This window comes from Phoxinus phoxinus (genome assembly GCF_949152265.1).
Source record: "Phoxinus phoxinus genome assembly, chromosome: 1".
NCBI lineage: Eukaryota > Metazoa > Chordata > Actinopteri > Cypriniformes > Leuciscidae > Phoxinus > Phoxinus phoxinus.
In genome coordinates, this window is record NC_136876.1 from 16,146,561 (window position 1) to 16,168,275 (window position 21,715).

General features: G+C 38.8%; 1 protein-coding gene across 1 annotated transcript in view; it reads left to right on the forward strand.

The window, feature by feature from the left end:
• Nucleotides 1-21,715, forward strand: part of coro7 (coronin 7) — a 156,290-nt gene that overhangs the window by 52,662 nt on the left and 81,913 nt on the right. The window contains exons 8-9 of the mRNA XM_079612165.1: nt 14,166-14,249; nt 14,413-14,495. Coding sequence (XP_079468291.1) covers nt 14,166-14,249; nt 14,413-14,495 — 167 coding nt within the window. The remainder of the gene's footprint in view (nt 1-14,165; nt 14,250-14,412; nt 14,496-21,715) is intronic.

A 21,715-nucleotide genomic window follows, 5' to 3' on the forward strand; every position in this document is an offset into this window, starting at 1 on the left:
TCTGTTTAACCTCGCTGCGCAAAAAGCCGTTCAGCAGGGCTTCAGGTTGTTTTGGTTGGGAGAGAAACTCCACATAAATCTCCGCTCGGCCAGGAGCAGACTTTCAGCTTTGGGTTTCTCCTGGTGTTTAGGTGTTTTTCAGTGTTATTTTTATCATCTCAGGTATTTTCTCAAATACCCACTGAAGGGTTTCTCTTTGCCATGTGGCTACGTGGGTTTTATTTGATCTTCGCTCGTTCCTCAGCTAAAGAAAACACGGCACCCTCAGAATCGATCACTGTTTCCTAAAAAAATATAAAGCTGCACAAATACAAAGTTCTGTCACGAAACTCAAGATGGTGCATAAGTCCTTATCCCAATCTGCTTGCAATTACATCATTCTCTAAAGCGCACAGCTGACTGGTTCCCGACTATTGTTAACCAATGAGCTCGCTGCTCAATATTTAAATTCTTGCCTATTGCCTTGAGCCCTTTTAGAAACCTTTGTTGCTTGCCTTTTTCTTGTTATTGTTTGTGAAATTATGTAGCAATCCAGAGTGAAATTTGTTGCTATTCTATATATTGTAGTTTCAATAACATCATTTGCCAAAGTTCATTCGTTGGTCTAGGATCAACCTAGTTACTCGCTATGGTGTTTTAGTTGTATTGAGCACTGAGTCTTTATTTTGATGCTAGTATACTTATTAACTTTGGTAATTCCCACTAACACAATGTATCTGTCTCAAATGGGAAACTTGAAATGATCTTTTCCTTGCCCCAATTGTAGATTTAGGACATAGATGTGTATACGTAGAATCCACATTTTACCTCTCCAGACACGTCTGCCATCTTGGAAGGGTCAACATTTCAGTTGCTGTCATCACTTAAAGTAAAAATCAATGAGTTCTCCAAGATTCGACAATACTGCGTTGTAATAACCAGCTATATTTAAATTCCAGAAGAAATGGGATAACCTTTCACTGGAGAGAATGTGTTGGTTTGCGTTTTTATATGTATTAACTCAATATTACAGGTTTTTAAACTGGTAACTTTTTTATGTAGTTTTTTTTTAATGTAGAATACAACTTTGTCTTGTTGTATTCTGTTAGTTTAACAAAATCATCTGCTGAAGTCTACTGCAGATATAGATATTCATACATGTGTTTGGTTGCAGATGTACATACTATTCAACTTTCTCTCGAGTGTCACGGACTGGCTTTGGCTGTTCCAATATGGCGGACGGCGTATGTATAGTGGTCCATAGAAACAGCCTCTAATGAGGTATCTATGTATATATATCTATGGATTTTGACTATGTGTTCTTGTTGCAATCTGTCAGTGAGCTTTGACGAATATGAGATCTGATGGTGCCATTCAGGACAGACCCGATATATTGCAAGTCGTTTTGGAAAGATCTCAGGAACTTGATCAGAAATGCGACTAAACATCTTAGCAGACCGCGTATATAGCATCATGATTGATTGAATCCTGTGCCGCTATTGACAGCATCTCTGTTAAGCACATGTGAGGGAGATGATAGTTTACCACACATGCACACACACACGCTCGAGGCATACGGCGGAGGCCTCACACACCCTTCACATCGACCACTGTTTATTTGGTGCATAAAGCCAAGCTGGATGATAAATAATTCTTCCTCCTCCTGACGGCAGCTGCAGACACACTCCCGACTAGCGCTGATGACATCATCGTCCAAGATCTGCATCTGCGAAACATCTTACAGTTGCATTTATGTTTATATTCTTAGCAGGTACATTCTTACCCTTGCATTTTAAAGCATTCAGATCAGGATAAGTCTGTAAGACTGTGACGTCACCTATATGTCCCATTCTATGTTTCTATATATATATATATATATATATATATACGCCACTTTACACCTCATATGAACATTCATGTCTGCAACAGGCTGGCAACTTTGTACCACAAGATAAACACTTGTGCATGTGGTAACGTTTTTCAGGGTTTTCTCTCCTTATGATTAAGTATTCATGCTTGAAGCAGCCTAAGCTAACATTAATACACTAGTAGTAAAAACTGTTTTGGCCGGTTTTCCTAATCTAAAAATCTAAGCTTACTTGAGAAGCAACACTGCACAAGATATTAAGACTTGTTTTAATAGATTGAATAGTGCATATAAGTGTGTTATTAGTGTTCTAGATGAAAGAGATTTAAGAACTTGAAGTGTCTAAATGAAAAAAAAATAGTGAAAATGTGCATCAGGGTTATTAAACTATTATAGCATTCCTAATAAATACTGTACATTATAATATTGTGATGTCTAAATTTACTTGTAGCTTAAAAAAAAAAGATTTCAGTATATTTTGCTTGATCAGCGACTGAATTTACTTCTGAATGATAAACATACTTGATGATAAATGTAAAATGATCTGACGTTATCGGTCACCTCGGTGTGTTTTTATTTCCAATCATGGGTTCGTTTGTTGCTCCGTCGTTATATTTGGCAGGAAGACTGTGGATTTGAAGCCTTGGAGCGTGAGTCAGCTCAATTTACAATCCTCCGCTGAGTTTATTCTCATTTTTCCTGAACGCTGGAGTGAAACTCTGTGCCAGCAGTTTCTTTCAGAACGAGTCTTGCCAGTGTTTGTTCAAAGCATTGCAAACACATTGTTGCAGGTCGTACAAAGGCCTGGCCAAGACGAGTTCACCGAAGGAGGACGAGAAGGACAAAAGGGAAAGGAGGGGTAACGGAGAGAGAAAGAAAGGTTGAGAGTTCACTCAGGCTGATGGATGTGTGTGTTCTCAGCCATCTTTCTGCAGACAACAGACTCAAATCGCAGACTAGGGACTCCTGCCTCGTCTGTTGTCTTCATCTGCTGTTCCTTCTCACTTTCTTCCACCTGTGATTTGTCGCTCATTGGGGTTCATGGCATATTCATCCCATATTCTCAGTAGGGATGTATGATTTTAAAAGTCCATCTGATGATAACTGAGAAATAGCAAATACTATGTGAATTTAGACATCACAACATTATAATGTACAGAATAAAAATGGATTCTTATCAATTCATGCTGATTAAATCTATTCTGAGAGTTTATTTATTTTATTTTATGTACCTTTTTTTTAAAGAATGGAATATGTATTGCTGCTATGCTTATCTGCTGAAACATGCACATAAATACGGTGAATAATAATAATAATAACATGAGCTGCTGCAAGGAAAGTATGGAAAAACCCCTAGCAGATCTAGGCAGGTGGTGCTGGGGAAGAAGGGGGGCTAGGAAAAATCCCATGGTGCACTGCAATGAGTTGAGCGGACGTAAATAGTTACGTAGATGTAACAAACAGATCGATTGGCTGAAGCGGTCAGCTGTAAGAGAACCAATCAGCTGCTTTTATATATTTTAAGTGCGTGTATTTAAGTGTTGTAATTGTCACACACTGTAAGCATGCACAATTATGTTAAAATATTCAAAAGAATACCAATAAATGTACTGTATATATGTATTTTTTATTTGGAAGTATATAGTTTGCCCAATTTACCAAAATTCTTACATTTAGACACTCTCTTAAAGTTTTTTTTTTTTTAAACGCTAATAATTTAATACAATTTAAAATGTAATCTTTAGCAAAATGTTTATGCGGTTTTCACATTTGTTCACTATAACTTGATGCCTACATTCTTTTTTTGGATTTAATAAGTGATTTGTTTTTGTGTGTTTTATTTTTTTGTCTATTTACATTAAAATAGTATAGTAAAACAACATATTATAGACATTAATCTATTATTTTTTAACACTTATCTGCCATACAATGAAAATAATTCTGATTAGATTTGCAATATATTACATTTTAACGGTGTTATTAAATTGGTGTTATTAAATATTAACTTTAAGCGAGCGTTAGATGTCGGCAATAGAAAAACGATCATCCATGGTTAAATATCCAATATTCACCAACACACTAAATTAAAAGATCTCTTATATCGTCCGACAACTGATATGATACTGTGTATATTGTGCGTCCCTAATTCTCACGGCACACACTGAATAGCCAGTTAAAAATGTGCAAAGTGCATCTTGCGTATCAAGCAATAAAAAAGTCATATCAATTGTCCATTGTGAGCGATTACAAATCTGCCCCGTGCTCTGGGATTCTTTCCCTGCACATCCTCTACCTCGAGGTTGAAGACATTTGGTCCTCATCCAGAGAACATATTTCTTCCTGGATGTGAACCAAAGATCTCCATACCTTTCAGATGAGGTCCGATAGAGCACAATACGGCCCGAGAGCTACGACCCCCTGAGGGATATATATTCAGAGACGTCTGTGCGCTGCGCTCGCTGAGAGTGCTTTTATGAGCTGGGCGTGTGAACGGTTGATAGATGCCTCGGCGCTGGTCGCCTGTGAACTCCAGACCGCATCCAGATACACCAAGAGGAAGAGAGACTCGGGGCGTTTCAAACTAGAGCTTTTGGTGTGGACCAGAGTCCGTTTGACGTCAGCGCTGCGATTGTTTAGTTGGCGTGAGCGCTTGTTTTCTGAACCACACCTGAGTCTGCTTGAGAAAGAGTCGGGGTATGAGAGCGTTCTGGCCTAAATTGCAGAAGCTATTAAAGTTGTGTATAAATCAGTTGTTATAAATCTGCTTGTATTTGCAGTACCAGGTAATTGTCTTCAGTGAGCCGCCATCTGATGCAATGAATACATGCAAGTGCTGTTCTGTTTGAGTAAAGTTTTGGTAGTAAAATCAAATAGCCATTAGTAAATGTTTTTGTTTTTTCAGAGTCTTCTCTTCTTTTGTTAGGGTTATTCTGTGGTGCACATTACATTGGAATTAGAGCCAAATAATATGTGAACTATGATCAATGAAATGTGGGTTTAGGCCAAGCTATCAAAACGATCCCGTCTTTTAGGGTGTGTTCACACTTGTCAGGTTTGGTTGGATTAAAACGAACCCTGGTGTTATCTGATGTCTCTAGTTCGGTTCATTTGAATAAGTGTGAACGCTTCAATCTGAAGCCTGGTGCCACCAAACAAATGGACCAAGACGCTGAAATGATGGGTGTCTCGGTCCACTTCCAAACAAACTCTGGTGCGGTTCGACTGAAATATGAACGACACGAACCAATGAAAACAAGACCTGATGTCACAAGATGCGACCCTAAAACGTACAGAATACTCAAGCACACCAGTTTTCTTGTCCTTTTTCCGTTATGGTCGCGATGTTTCCCATCACTGTTCGGTACAGCCATCAGAACCGTGTCTCCTCGCAGCAGATCTTCATTTGTTTGTGTGACGGTGCGATTCCTGCCTCTGTTTTGAGTCCTTTACACATTTTTTATAAGCTCTTCACGAGTTCTCAGCTGGTCAAAGTACCATCATATGTAGCTACGCACATACAACAAGCTCATTTAGTCCAGCGCACAGCATTGTTTTGGATGTTCGTTAGTTCTGTCGTGAAATATACGTAGTATAATCCGGTCAGGTTGTGAACATATCCCTACACTCTAAAAAATGCTGGGTTGTTTCAACCCAATTTTGGGTAAAATATGGACAAACCCAAACGTTGGGTTAAAAATGTAATGTAAAAATTTAACCCAACGGCTGGGTTTGTCCATATTTTACCCAAAATTGGGTTGAAACAACCCAGCATTTTTTAGAGTGTATGACTTTAGGTTCGGTAATCTTTAGGTTCTGTGTTAAAATGCCGATGTGAACGCTAAGTGGACCAGTCCAGGACTAAATGTTTTTTATCTTAGGGCCCTATCAACTAAAGGCTGGTTCACACGGGACGATTTTAAAATTGTCGGCCGATTTTCCAAACCTGAGAGACCCCACACACGGCGATTAAAAATTACGGGTCTAACAGTTTTGGTTGTACAATGTGTGGTGTGCAGCCACACGGCAAAATCAACATATCACACACGAACCGATTTGACTCCCGAGCATTCCCAGGTCAGACGGGAAATCTCGCAAAATCCCTCGAGATCAAACGTGACTTCAGAGTAAACAATCATGGCGGACGAAGAGGATGCAGTGGCCATAGTTTGTGCTTTGTTTTTAAGCGAAATAAAACCATAAGAAAAACAAGAAAAGGCGATGGTCAAAGAAGTGGAGACAACGCGAGCATGGACTATACTTGCTTGGACTTATTGCTTATGGACTTTCTGGTGCGCCATCATGCCGCCGGCTGTTTTGATTTTTGTTTCCCGGTACTTCCTCGCCGCCTCGTACCTCGCTTTCTGATTGGCTACACGCCACAGTCCACAGGCTGCGTGCTCGTTTGTCCTCGGGGGACACCACACACGAGAAGAAATCGGGCCAAATAAATCCAACATGTTGGATATCCCCGATTTGAGATCGGAGCGGTCCCGATGTCCTTCCAAGCAGACGAGAGCAGTCTTAACACACCACACACGGCAGGAATATCTGATCAGATTATTTTACGATAATCGGAGCATCCTTAAGATTGTCGGAAGGGGTGAATCGGGACTAAAATCGGCCTAATTATCCTGCCGTGTGAACCAGGCTTAAGCGTGTGTTGATATCAACTTTGTTTAAATAGAAAATGCATTTGTGCCCATTTGTTTGCCCATGGGCTGCTGGTCTGAAAACAAGGTGTGTTCAGGCGCATTGTTGGCGCGTTGCTATTTTGAGGAAACTGAAATTGACCAACTGAATCCTGGTCTAAAGTCAATGGCGCAGTATTTTTTTTATGGAAAGAGCGTGTTAGTAATATGCTCCTATAGACGGGTCCACAACGCGCATACACTTTGTCCCGTAGATGGTCTGCTTGCGCACTTTAACCTCGCGCACGAGCAGATCCGTTTCCTCTCTGGAGAAACGTTCAGTTTTTCTGCGCTTGCAAATAACGCCATGTAAATAGCGAATCCGCCATGGCGCGAGCACAACTGGCTTTTAAAGGGAATAGGAGATGAGACTCTGATTGGTTTATTGCACGTTATGCCCAAAACACACCCATTTCTCATTAAGAGAATAGGGACAACCCTTTTAGACCGTGCGCCGGGTGCGCCGACCATTTTTATCGTCGTTAAACTAGCAAAAGTGGATTCGACCACGACCTAAGCCATGCGCTTAGATTGTTAAAATAGGGCCCTTAAAGTCTAACATTACTGAGTCTTTTGTCCAGTTCAGTTTTCCAGAATAGGTGTTGGCGATTGAGGTCAGAATGACCGAAGCTATAGAGGAAATCATTGTTATTAGTGTGTGACTGTGTGTGGCGGGACTCCTCCTAAACTACAGCGAGCGGAGATAAGATTCCATTCTGATGAAATCAATAACGGCTCGCATCCAAACTCACATCTTCACCTCCACACCCAAACTCTCTCCAGTCACTCTTCAACCCATCCGATCAATACGCCAGCTTCAACAACAAGGATTTAATCTTCACATTAGTGACATTAGTCAGTGATCATGTCTGACTTCATCAGGCTGTTTTTCCTGTTACAGTGTGTTTTAAGGTGTTTCATTGAGGAAAAATCCTATAGTTAAAGTGTAGCGATACATCAGGTAATAGATGATATGTTCAGTGGATAAATACAAGTTAAGATCTCACCATAGAAAATAATTCTCCACCGTTCTACTCTTGAAGTCTTGTTTTTGTAACAATCACAAGGCACAGGTTTGTTTAGGGCCCAAGCCTTGAAAAGGCGAAGGCCCTATTGTTTTTCTTAGGATTATTATTTATTATTCTTCTTCTTTATTATTATTATTATTTTACTACCTTTTGGGCACTTTTGGGGGCCTTAACGTGCTCAAAAACTCTTGAAACTTTGCACAAATGTCAGAACCCGCGGCCATTAGGGCCCGACTGAAGCTGGGACCCGGGCGTGGCAGGGGGGCTCGCCAGCGCCCCCTGGAATGGGATTCAAAAACATGTCCATATCTCAAACACGCTTGCATGTAATAATATGAAACTCGGTACACGTATAGATCTCATCGGGCCGAACAACTTTCGTGCTCTAAGTTTTACGCCAGTCCAACAGGAAGTCGGTTATTATGGGCTGTATGGAAACGCATGTTCTGGCATTTGAAACACTTGTCCTAGAGAATTCATCGGATGACCACGAAACTCGGTGTGCATGAAGTCAAGACATGGAGGATGATAAATTGCGAGGGGATTTTTGATATCTCGAACGGTTTGGCCGTGGCGAGGAAACGAATTTATGGCGAATATTGGAAACAGGAAGTGTGTTATAACATCCTCATACATTAACTGATCTGGATGAAACTTCAGCAGTGTGTTCGCTGTAAGAGGCCGATCACATGGATGTGACTATTGTGAGTCAAAGTTATAGCGCCACCAACTGGCAGCAGGAAGTGTGTCTCTTTCGAAATGCTTTGAAATCACCCTCTTATTTTTACCCGATTTGCTTCAAACTTCATCTGTATAATGTAAACACACGACAGATGTAGACCTGTGAAAGGATTATTGATATCTTTAATACTGTCGCCATGGCAACGCTTTAAACTTTTATATTCTGTTTGGATGCATTTGAGGCTCTTAACATGCTTCAAATTGCATGAAACTCAACATGCATTTGACATTTATTGTGTAATAGACATGTGCGAAGTTTCAGAAACGGGCGTGGTAAGGGGCTCAGTAGCGCCACCTTTAGTCAAAAATGGGGTATTAGTTTTACCTACAGTAACCAAACTCGGTACGTATATTCTTCTCTTCGATCCGGACAACTTTCTAATTTACAGTCATTAGCTCCGACCAACAAGAAGTCAGATATTTTGGTTTGAATGTGAGTTTTGGTATATTTTAGACTCCGAGTTTTTAGCGGTGGTTTATTTTATTCACACCAAACTTTTTCAACATGATGAAAATACATTAAAGATGCTAAATTGTGAACGGATATTAAATATCTCAAACGGTTTTGCTATGGCGAGGGATTAAAGTAATGTCCAAAAAAGGAAACACTAAAAGCCTCATATCTTCTAAAAAAATTATTATACACCATTTATTTCTATATAAAAGTATACAAATATCAGAACTAAACCCATTTTGTTCTTTTATTTCAATTTAAGAATTATGTATAAGTTAAAAAACAGCCAGAATGCACTTTTTAAGTAAAAAAATAAGTCATACATAGGGCAATACTGCCCTCTTGTGGTCAAAATCGGGTAGGCCCATTGTATATTGTATCTATATAAATAGTGACTGTTAGAATATTTTCCTACCGGTTAATCGATGTGCAATTAAAGCGGGGGCTTTTAAATCGCTAACTTAAAAGCCAAAGTAGTACTGGACGTCCAGTATGAATGAACTAAAACACATTCACTCTGTTCTGCTCGTTCCTCGCCGTGAACGCGTTATTGCCCGTGCAGCCGTGAGCATTTAGTTTAATTGGTAACACTTTACAATAAGGTTCATTTATTAAACATTATTTAATGTATTAACTAACATGAACAATACATTTGTTACAGTATTTATGAATCTTTGTTAATGTTAGTTAATATGAATAAAGCTGTTCATTGTTTGTTCATGTTAGTTCACAGTGCATTAACTCATGTTAACAAGATTTTAATAAAGTATTAGTAAATGTTGAAATTAACATTAACAAAGATGAATAAATGCTGTATAAGTGCAGTTCATTATTAGTTAACGTTAACTAATGTAGTTAACTAATGTTAACTAATGAACCTTATTGTAAAGTGTTACCGTTTAATTTTAAACATAGCGCCATTTCGGGGGTGGGATTGCTTGAATTGCGTGTTCAATAGCCTATTATTCTTAATCTTTTCAGTCAGCTTTTCACCCATGATTAATGAAATTGGACTCCTTGTGCTGATGTTTGCTGCGACTCATTCAGCTCACGATTTATTAAGCGGACACGTTCAGGTTTTAATAGGCTAGTGCCCACTATATTTGAATATCTGTATATTGTAATATCTATACCTAGTCACACCCTACTCTTATTAAATGTATGCTTCATAGTTCATTTTTAATTTCTAAATTTGATCAATAAATTAAATTATTTAGAATAATAAGACACTATAGGACTGTTAGCCTACCCTGTGGCTGATCAAATTAAATATTTTACACTGAAAAATAACAATGCATTAAATAATGTTTTAAGATTGTTTTAAATATAAGTTAATTAACGATCGTTGCAAAGAATGAAAGGCTACTTTTAAACATAACACTAAACCTCCTATAGGTGTCGCCAGGCGACCGTCTTAATGAGCGAGTCATTGATTCATTCGTTCAAACGAGTCGTTCGAACGACTGAGTCATTCATGAATGACACAGATCTTTATGGATTGATCATTGAATCTTTGAGTCAAGCGATTCTTTCAGAATGCGGAATCATTCACTAATGAAAAAACACGACCGTCTTAATCTATGGTCTTAATGAGCGAGTCATTGATTCATTCGTTCGAACGACTGAATCATTCATGAATGACACAGATCTTTATGGATTGATCATTGAATCTTTGAGTCAAGCGATTCTTTCAAAATGCGGAATCATTCACTAATGAAAAAACACTGTGAGATGCGCGATGGTTCTGCTGTGATCTTTGTTTAACTATTTTCGCTGCTGAAACAGAACAAAAATAGTCAACATTGTTGTGTGTGTGTGTGATTTTGGTTGGGTGACATTTGTATGTTACAGTTTGACAAGAGTTTAGTTTAACAAAAGCACAATGTTGTGTTTTATTGCAAGTGCACACAAATATAAGGAAACACTTTGCAGTTTGAATGATGTCCTGTATGAACAAAATGACGGAGTATGTTTTTCGATCGATCCTCGTACACACACACACACACACACACACACACACACACACACACACACACACACACACACACACACACACACACACACACACATCTTGACATCGCAGCCACACACCCAGACAGCCCCTCCTGTGTTTGTCTGTGTGGGGAGGGGGGCAGAAAGACTATTAAAAATAGGTATATTGTGCCATCTAGTGTTTTATACTATGTATAAATGTGTTTTTTCTTTTAAACAAGTGTTTTAAAGTACACTAATTTCATTTAATTCAATGCTGCATTTTTATGTATATTTAAACATTATCAAAGACTACTTTCTGTCAAAGTCAAGTCAAGTCAAGTCAAGAATATTTGTATAGCGCTTTTCACAATACAGATTGTATCAAAGCAGCTTCACAGTATTAAATTAAAATAATAATAAAACGTCCATGTTTGGTAATGCTAATCAATAGTAATATTGATTGATTCATTAAATTGAATATCCCCAAAGTTAGGATGTTATTTTTTTAGTTTCAAAAGTTATCTGTCTCTGTCGGTCATTCCCCTCCCCTATTCCTGTTTTTCATTGCACGCTTTTAAATGTAAAAAAATCTTTCTGTTTTGATATATTTAAACTTTTTTAAAAATCTAGCAAAAAATGCGCCTTTTTGCACAACCCATTTTTATTTTTTTATTTTTTTCACTGTTCTAATCAGGTCAGGCAAGTCAAATGATCTGTCTTGTCCCTTAAAAAAATTAATATATACCACACTTCATATGAATTTTTGGTCTTGTGTACTTAGAATGGCTGCTGATTTCATGTGTCCGTTAAGTCCATGAAACTGTGGGTGTCTAATTTTTCATTTTAGTTTTCAGAACGGTGCTCACGCCCTCGATGCGCACTTTTGCAGAACCCACACTGATGCAAGCTCTAAAGCGGAGATACGTTATTGCCCGTTGTGCACAAGAACCCTAAAGGCACCGGGGTGGCGGTTTTATATATATATATATATATATATATATATATATATATATATATATATATATATATATATATATATATATATATATATATATAAATATAGCTGCAAGCAGCGATGGAGGGCCCAAGCCGGTGGCACCTCCACCCTGGTGCCTTTAGTGCAACTAAAGGCACCGGGGTGGCGGTGCCACCGGCTTGGGCCCGTAATCGCTGCTTGCAGCTATATTTATATATATATATATATATTTTTCTTTTTTTTTCTTTCATGATAATTTTTTCAATATTCACTTGGATAAAGTCCAAGTGAATATGTGGATGTCCAAAAATGATTTGTGGCATAAAGAAAAAGTTCCAGCTATTAATATTTTTGCTGGCCATTTTACATAATTTCAAAATTGAACAGCTTTTAATTACAATTTTTTATTACAGAAATTATACATTTTGTTTATCAGAATTATATTTTTATTGATATTTTTTTTTGTGGTGTATAAAGACCTTACAAAATGAACCGTTATGGTTTTATTTCCTGAGAATGAGCCATTTCTATCTACATTCACCACGGGTCCCCTTACATTGAAATGGCCATTTTGCGCCACCATGTTTCTACAGTGGCCCTAAAAGGCTCCTTGAGCCTCCTCGACCGTGGCTCATTGAGCTTTGGTTTAGGGGTCACTTCTTGCGAGTTGTTTGTTGTGGGTCCATCAGGTTCAGGACTGCCCGTCTGAGATGATGAATCACCAGCTGATGGTGACCGAGATGAAGCATCGAACTGCACTTCATTTCTATCTTAGTTCCTGGCAAACATTTGTTCTTTAGTTATTTCCCAGCATGCTCCTGACACATTCTGAAACATTGGCGTTTGCACAGTGTTGTTTTTCCATAAGTTCACAGATATGCAGCTGGATGTGTGTCGTCTGCATGAAAGCATTACGTTACTGTACCCTGCCGAAAAGAACAGCGTGCCTCCATATATATATATATAAGAGAGAGAGAATAGCCTAAATATATCAGGAAATATATATTGGTATTATAGATTTAAAATATATTTATGTAAATGCATTTTGAATATACTATAAATATTGGCATATTTTTCATATATTTTCAAAACATTTAATTAATTAAATTAATTAATTAATGCCTTCCTTCATTTATTTAATCATTCAAGCTTTCATTTATTTATTCTTTTAAGCTTTCATGTATTCATTTATGCTTCCATTCCTTCATTTATGCCTTCATTCATGCCTTTATTTGTTCTTTCATTCATTTATTATTTTATTAATTACTTAATTTGTGTGTTCATTAATGTATTCATTCATTCATCCATTCATATATTCATTCATGCATTTATGTGTTAATTCATACATTTATTTATTACTTCATTCATGTATGCATTCATTACGGAATTAATTATTTCATTCATTAATTTATTCATGCCTTCATTCATTCATGCATTCATACCTTCATTTATTTATTTGTTATTTTTTAATCATACATGTTCATACGTTCATTCATCCGCCCGTTTATTCATCCATGCCTTCATTCATTCAATCATTTATTCATGCCTCAATTCATTCATGCATTAATTTGTTCGTTCGTTCATTCATTCATATTCATTAATTTGTTTATTCATGCATTCATATATTCATTCATTCATGCGTTCATTCATTCATTCACATATTCGTTCATGCCTTATGTATTTGTTTATTCATTCATTCATGTCTTCATTTATATATTCATTCATTCATACATGCATGTTTCCAGCTTACAATTTTGAGTTAAGTGAACACGTAAATGGTTTCTACAACTGGACCTATGTTCATCCCAGAAAGAACGTCGCTGGTAAACATTATAACGTTGTCGATCCACCATCTAGACCAGCACTAACCAGGATAAACCGGCCTGGAAATTCAAGCTGGACCCTATTGGCTTTTGACCTTTCAAAGTGAATGTCTTAGTTGTGCAGAAACACACACTGCCTTTAGAAAAACTCCGCATCAAACGCAGTCCGATTACGGTATGTTTTCCCGCTAGCGATTATGGTGGCGTTGTTATGAAAGCATCATTATGATGCTAGCGTGATTTAGCCGTCTGTCAGAGGCAGATGTCATTGACATCACAGACAGGCCCTGATCTGCCCGCTATCACACAAAGACATCTTTAAAGGACAGGAAGAGGAGTTTTCTTTTAGGTGTCAATCGGTCAGTCATCGGGGTTTCACTGCAGACCGCTGTCGGACATTTGCTTTCAACACTCTCCATTCATCTCAACCCCCAGTCTATACAAACCTCTGCTTATCTCTTTATGATAACGCCATTTTGTTTCATTCGTTCTTGCATCTGAAGTTTAGCAAGGGTTAATTTTGGACTCTGGCTTAAAGCATGTGGCCTATTTTATGAATATGTCATGCTTTAGTTATTAGAATACTAAAATAAATGAGTGTTTTGTCTTATATGCTCCTGTCTTTGTCTCCACAGTGTGTCCAGGGTCATCAGGCTAATAGAGACTCTCGTGTACTTTGGGTCAAAAATGACAACTTGCTCACTACCGGCTTTAACCAGGTAATTTAGTTTAAGTTTTCTACATACTTGAATGTACAGTTTCAGAAAGGAAGTTAAGTATGTTTGATGTAGATTGTGGTATTACTTCACTAATTTACTCTGGGTGTTCTTGTCCAAAGTGTTAATAATAGAATGTAATGTGTAATTGCACCTGTGTTCGCAGGTGAGGCAACAGGAAGTGAGACTCTGGGACAGCAGGAAGTTGACCTCGTCTCTCAGCTCGCTGTCTCTGGCCACCTCCAATGCGTAAGTCAAAGCGCACGAGTCAAAGTTAGTGTGGCGGGATTTGAACTGCTCTTTTGTGGTACATGTACGTGTGGGCAGAAATTGTGCAATCTGCAGGTGTGTGTGTGCGTGCGTTGGACAGAACAAAAGCCTTGTCTGTGAGGATATCTATGACCGCTTTTTGCACATAGTTTATGAATCCTTTATTCTGAAAAAAATATTCATACCGGTATACAGGTGAAACTCGAAAAATTTGAATATGGTGCAAAAGTTCATTTATTTCAGTAATTCAACTTAAAAGCTGAAACTAATATATTATATAGACTCATTACATGCAAAGTGAGATATTTCAAGCCTTTATTTGTTATAATTTTGATGATAATGGCTTACAGCTTATGAAAACCTTTTCACAATATTCTAATTTTGAATTTGGGGTTTTCATAATTTTCCGAGTTTCACCTGTGGCAATGTACATAGTAATCATCATATTACTATATACATATAATAAGTCACATTAAATACGTAAACACATTTATACTTTTATTCAGCAAGGACACATTAAATTGATCAAAAGGGACAGTAAAGACATTTATAATGTCAGTAAATGCTGTTCGTTTGAAATGGAAAATTAGTTTACAAAATCCTGAAAAGTTGTATCATGGTTACTTTGCACAGCTTTTTCCAACACTGTTTCTTCAGCTTCAAATCATCATATTAGATAATGCTTTCTCCCACCTGTACATTGATTCATGTTCATGTCTTTTAACTTTAATATTCACGCTACCGTTTATAAGTTTGGGATTTTTTTGTGGAAAATATTTATACTTTTATACAGCAAGGAAGTAAATGTAAATGCTGTTCTTTTGAAATTTCTACATAATCAGAAATGTTTCTTGAGCAGCAAATCAGCATATTAGAAGGATTTCTGAAGGATCACGTGACACTTGACTGGATGACTGCAGTAAAATTTAGCTTTTAGCACAGGAATAAATTACATTTGAAAATATTTTAACATAGAAAACAGTTATTTAAATGGTAATATTTCACAATATTACTGTTTTTGCTGTATTTTTGAGCAAATAAATGCAGCCTTGGTGACCATGAGAGAAAATCTCACAGACTCCAAACGTTTTAACAGCAGTGCATGATGAATGTCCGAATATATAGTTAAAAAGTAATATAATTAAATACAATTTCTATAATTGAATTAGGAATATTCTTGTGCATGTGAAAGCGGTCATTGAAACAAGGCTTTCTCTCGGTGTCGTCTCAGAGCTGGAGTTTGTTTGTTGAAGCGTGTCTGTACGCTGTGTTTCTGATGGCCGCGGTCCAGTGGTTTACACGGCTCTGTTGTGGCGGCAGGTCCGCTCAGCCGTAGAGGTGTGCGTGGAGCGAACGGAGTGACGGTTTTCCATGCGCAAAGACACAGAGCTCTTTCTCTAAGAGCAATGCTTTGTTTGTGCGGTTTACACAGTAAGTCCTCAAACACCCACCTCTCCTGGTCTGACCTTATTTCCTCCGGTCAGACGGATAACGGCTTCTCTGTGTGGCGACAAAATCCCCCTCATAAAGAAACCCCTTATGGTATGCGCCATTGTAGGAGATTATAGGACCCGTGGATATTTCACAGGATCACAGAAGACCGTTTCTACAGCCAGATTGTGTCGCCCATTGAATTGAACTGGAAAATGTGAAACAATCGAGCTGGCGGCCATCTCGAAGCGGCTGCCGTTCTTTTCTTGACTGGCTAGAGGTGGGATGAAGTATTTGCCATTGTTGTATTATTGGTTGACTGAGGAGAGCCAGATCATCTGGTTTCAAGCTGTCCGACATTCTTACACGTTCCACATGTCAACACCTGCATCGAGAGCAGTAAATGCTTCAGTTCACTCCTAAAAATAAAGCTTCCAGTGACCCGTTTTCCACCAAAATGGTGCCAATGAGGCTGGATGCTTCAGTGTTTCCACTACAGAAAAGGTGGCGTTGGGCCTGAAAAACAAGATTAGTCACATTAAAATCAGCAATTTACATTATTTACACTGTAAATGCATGTTTAGTTGACGGACAACAGCTCCAGCCACTTTATTTTACCTCTCTGTTAAAGGTCAAATATTACTAACAGTAACAAATATTAAATATGTGAATTGATTGCTGTGAATTTTTTTTTATATTTTAGTTGCTTTATTTTATTTTTTATTTTTATTTTTTATTTTTATAGTAACTAACTGAGCATTATTAGTAAAATATTAATAACACATACGTATATATGTGAATTGATTGCTGTGAATTTTATTTTATATTATATTTTTATTATATTTTAGTTGTTTTATGTCATTTTTCTATTTATTTATTTTATTTTATTTTAACTTCTGAGCATTGCATGAAACAACTTATAGTTGCATAGATGCTTGTTTTCAAAACTCCAGTCAGTTTATTTTTTCAAAGTAGTGTCCAACATCCCTGTAATGTCTATGTTTAATTTCTTGGCCCATTTTCTAAAGTGAGCATTGGCATAATCCTCACGTCTCATAACTTTTTTTTATGACTATTTCAGAGACACTTTTTTTCATCCACTTATGTTTGGCTGAATTGACTCCAAATGATGGTGATTATAATGGACGGTCAGGTGTCTTTAAAAACCTCATGGCCACCAGATGTGAGCGAGAGCCTTATTTTCACCTTTATGTCTTTCCCTGTTTGCGTTTTCCCTCTCGTCCTCCATCTATTCCTCTTCCCGTCTTTCAGCTGTCCATTTAAAAACTGCCTGCTGTTTCATAATCTGTTCTTTTCAGTTCATATCAGAGCGAACGTAGTGAAATCTGATCCTGCATCAACACTTTTACTCTTTATTTCCCTAGTTGTATTCTTCAGGACCGGCGGCTCAGAGCCGGGTTTCTCTGCGCTTAATTGCTCGACTGGTTGCGATCCAGGACAAACTGGAATCAAGAAGTAAATTGGGGGGAAAATGCAATCACCACTTCCCCTCGCTTGCAAAAAAAAAACAGGAGGTCAGCTGTTGTCTGGTATCTAAAAATGTGTAGCGCAACGAGCCAAGAGAGATAATGCTAGTGCTCTTTACTTCTTCCGTTCAGCTCGTAATCTTGGTCTCTGGCACTGCCCGCGACACGCACTGATGTCTCACCGCATTACCGTTGCAATACCAGCCAGATAATCACCTTATTTCCACTAAGACATAATCACAATGCTATTATGTTTTATTGAGACTGCGTATGGGAGAAATGTCCTTTATAAAGTTAATAGTTTTCCCTACACTATCGTTACCAGTCCTGTTTGTTAGCTATATCTACTTGTTGATAAAGCAATAGGACTGGGATTTTTTACTGTAATGTAATAATGAGTCCGTTGAGGCAGGATCATGCTGCTAAACCTCTTTACGTTCATAAATGAACATGGCTACGAGTAACGGCCCTCCTGTGGCTCTTAGTCCTTAAGAGGAATTACCCTTTAGTTTGCTTTGTGTATTAACGATTTTATGGTTCATGTCTGTTTCGTGTTGTGATTTACTTTGCAGCCAAACATTGTGGCTCGCTTGATCTTTTGTTATGAGCTGTTTCTCGGAGACGGATGGAAAGTAAGGCTGATTAAGTATGTAATGTTTGTAATTCTGCAATAGTTTTGGACCTGGATGAAGTGGAGTTTGCACAAAAAGTAAAAAAAAAGCCATGGATCAAAAAATGTTACTCTAAAACGTTTTTTTTTTTTTTTTTTTTTTTTTTTTGGACAAGGTACTATGCTATTTTTTATGTTTTTAAGCATATTATTGGACATGTAGCATGGTTTTGAAGTACCTTCACAAATACCATGGTACATGAATATGAATCTTGCCTAGTACCATGACACACACACACACACAGCTGGAGTTGGACTTGTGGGTTAATGGATGGGTGGTTTAATTGGAATGGAGGATAACAGTCATCATGATTGTTTTCCATATTGAACTGATTTTAATCTCAATTGGAGGTTGTTGCGTTCTACACCCCCACCCCCGTCCACTCCCCTGCCTCATAAACATAATTATAATGACTTTAATTGGACCTTCTGGCCCGGGTGCAATCAGCAAACTTTATAATTTCACTCAATTGCAACCAGCTTTTTGAGTAAACATTGGCAGCGTAGTTCACAATCCCATTTGGGCTCTCTGGAGAGAGACTTTCTCTGGGACATAAACTCAGGGAGGACTTTTCCAGACGGGCAGTTGATAATCGAAACGCTGTTCTGTGGCTGTTATAGTAGGTCTTGCTACGGGGAATGGAGGTCTGAAATGAAGGTCTGCTACGTATGTAGCTCAGAAACCATAAACTCAGCAGGAGGCTTGAGTTTCACTTGCTAATTGTCCACAGTTGTTGGAAATATCCACAAATATATGCGTCCATTTGTAGTCCTAACACGAAATTGCATGTATCTTTGTCCAACTGTGAAGCACTGTAGTCCTAACACGAAATTGCATGTATCTTTGTCCAACTGTGAAGCACTGTAGTCCTAACACGAAATTGCATGTATCTTTGTCCAACTGTGAAGCACTTGAGATGTTTAAGTGTTCCTCACCAAACTCTTGCTTTTATAAAGGCCTCTAGAGGACCGGAAGCCTGTAGCTTCTCAATGTAGCTTCTCGACGTGTTGAAAGCGGATGAGAACACCAACTCCTGGATCTCCACGGGTCTTTTGTGATGAGTTTTGTTGAGTACAGCTTTTTGGCCCTGTTTACAGCTGGTATAAAGGTGTGTTATGGTCAATCGGATCACAAGTAGATGAGGGGACACATTCCTGTTTACACCTGGTGTTTTAATCCGTCTCTTTTGTCCACTTTAACCACTTCTGTCCTGATTTATTCGAGGGGAGGGTCTTTGGGCGGGGAAATGTATGGGTTTTTAAGATCTTTCGATTTTAATGGACAAAATAAGCTCACGCAATTTACATATGAACGTTACTGGAGACGGGAAAACATACGAAGAGCATCAGCTTTCGTTTCTTCTCTGACAGACGCAAGACCAGCCGAACGCTGTGAGTGTGTGTTAGAAATCAGGAATGGTGAGAGAACATTGTGATTGGTGCGTTTTTCATCTTCAAACCAAACTTGTGTCTCCAGCCGTCAAAGTTTGAATCCCGTCTGTCTCGCGCGCTTCCCATAATGTTTACGCTTTAAGTCAATAGGCGTTCTTTTGTGGCTGTTCGAACACATTCGACCACATGAGCGTTTACTCTACGAAACATCCGGTCGAATGTGTTTTCGACTACAAATGGAAGTGGTTGAAAGTGGACAAGCTCAAAACGTTTTAGACGCCGTTTACACCTGTATTTAGCGTAGTCCACTTGTGATCCGATCGACCAAAACGCATCTGAATACCAGGTGTGAACAGGGCCTTAGAGTAAACATTGGCAGCGTAGTTCACAATCCCAATCGGGCTCTCTGTAGACTTACTTCCTTTAGGACACAGGCAATTGATAAGGCAATGGAGTTTAGTGGCTGTTTGCCTGTTCCTTATACTTGGTCTTGACGTGAGGAATATTGGTCTAAAATGAAGGTCTACTGCGAATGAAGCTAAAAAACCATAAACTCAGCAGGAGGCTTGAGTTTCACAAGCTAACTGTGCACAGTTGCTGCAAATATCCACAAATATATGCATATTCATATGCAGAATTCATATTCTCAACATGCAATCGCACAAATCAGTGTCCCAACTGTGTAGCATTTGAGATGTATGAGCTTTTTATTCAACGCAGGCCTCCAGAGAACCGGAAGCCTGTAGCTTCTTCTCAACCGAGGACGTGTTGTGGCTGTTGAACCCAGCCCTGGATCTCCACAGGTCTTTTGTGTTGAGTTTTGAGCGTGCTTGACAGGGTCTCGGGGGTTTGGGTGGGGTTTGTTTATTTTTGCTTGCCCATTCGTTCGGCTCCGGCCCCGGCACGCTCAGGCATCTGCTGTAATCGATCCAAACGCACTTTAATCAGCAGGATTGAGGGGCCTCACTAATAAACGCTCTGCTGCGTAGATGCCCCCCCTCCTCCTCATTCCCGCTTCCCAAATCAAACCCAGATGAAACTGCAAGGCCTGGATTACCGGCAGCTGTACTCGGAGTACCAGCGCTCCAAAAAAAGAGGGGGAACGTTGTGTTTACGTTTGGCGTGTGTTGGGCCGACTATACAGTAGTTTCATTTTCCTCCCTCGGTGCTCTTTTCTGCTGTCAGTTCATTTTCTTTTGAGCTACTTTGCGTAGATCGAGCCAGAGCGGGCGGGCGAACGGATGAGTTTTCGGGTGCTGCGGTCGCGCTCGGATCTGGTCATGGAGGTCACGTCGGGATTCAGATCCCAGGTGTTGAGGTGAAGCGGCCACGATTTGGGGGCCGACTGGTGGGTCAGTAGAATCTGTTAGTCATTTTGAGGCTTTTAGTTTGGAGGAATAAAGACTTTGACAGCAATTGGGGGGTGATGGGGAGCCGTTTTTTGTTGGAGACTTGGTCTAAAAAGGTTTATGGGGCTGAGGTGGAAAAAGTGGGGCCGCCAAAATGTGGTACAGTTCCATCTTTTCTCCAGAGCTTGTGTAAGCTGTCAAAAACACGCTTTTTCATACCTGATGACCTCCAATCCACAGTCCAACTCAAACGCAATGGGATTCCAATTAAAGGGCGCATGCCGAGGACTAATAAAGATCTCCTGGGCCTTTCTGAAAGATGAATGTGGAAATATTTGACAGTTGGCGGTTAAAATCCCCCATAAATCCCCAGCGTCTTTGTATCCATCCCGCAGGTATTTTCAAAGTGTCTGTGGAATAAGTCCCTTTCTGTGCCTTTGAAAAAGAATAACAAAAAGTAAAAGGAGAAGAAAAACACTCCCTTTTCCACCTTTTTTTTTCTTGCAAATATGGTTTTAATTGGGAATTTTGTCCTCCTTCCATCCATTGAGCTGTTGTTATTCTTATGTGGCTTTTTAAACTGTCCTGATGCTGGTTTGTTGGGTGGGAATTGTTTCGTATTGTTCCTTCTGGGCTTTGGCTGTGTGTTAAACTGATTACAGTATTAGCTTTCTCATTTTTAGTAGCGTGTATGAAGCGTCTAACAATGTAAATGTATAAGAGCATCTCCCCGTTGTCCCATATACAGCCGTTAATGGCCATGTGCTGAATACATCTTTTCATGATGACATTCAACCATTTACTGTTCTGTTTCTAGTGGATTATATATCAAAGTACCAAGCACTGTAAAAAAAAAAATATATATATATA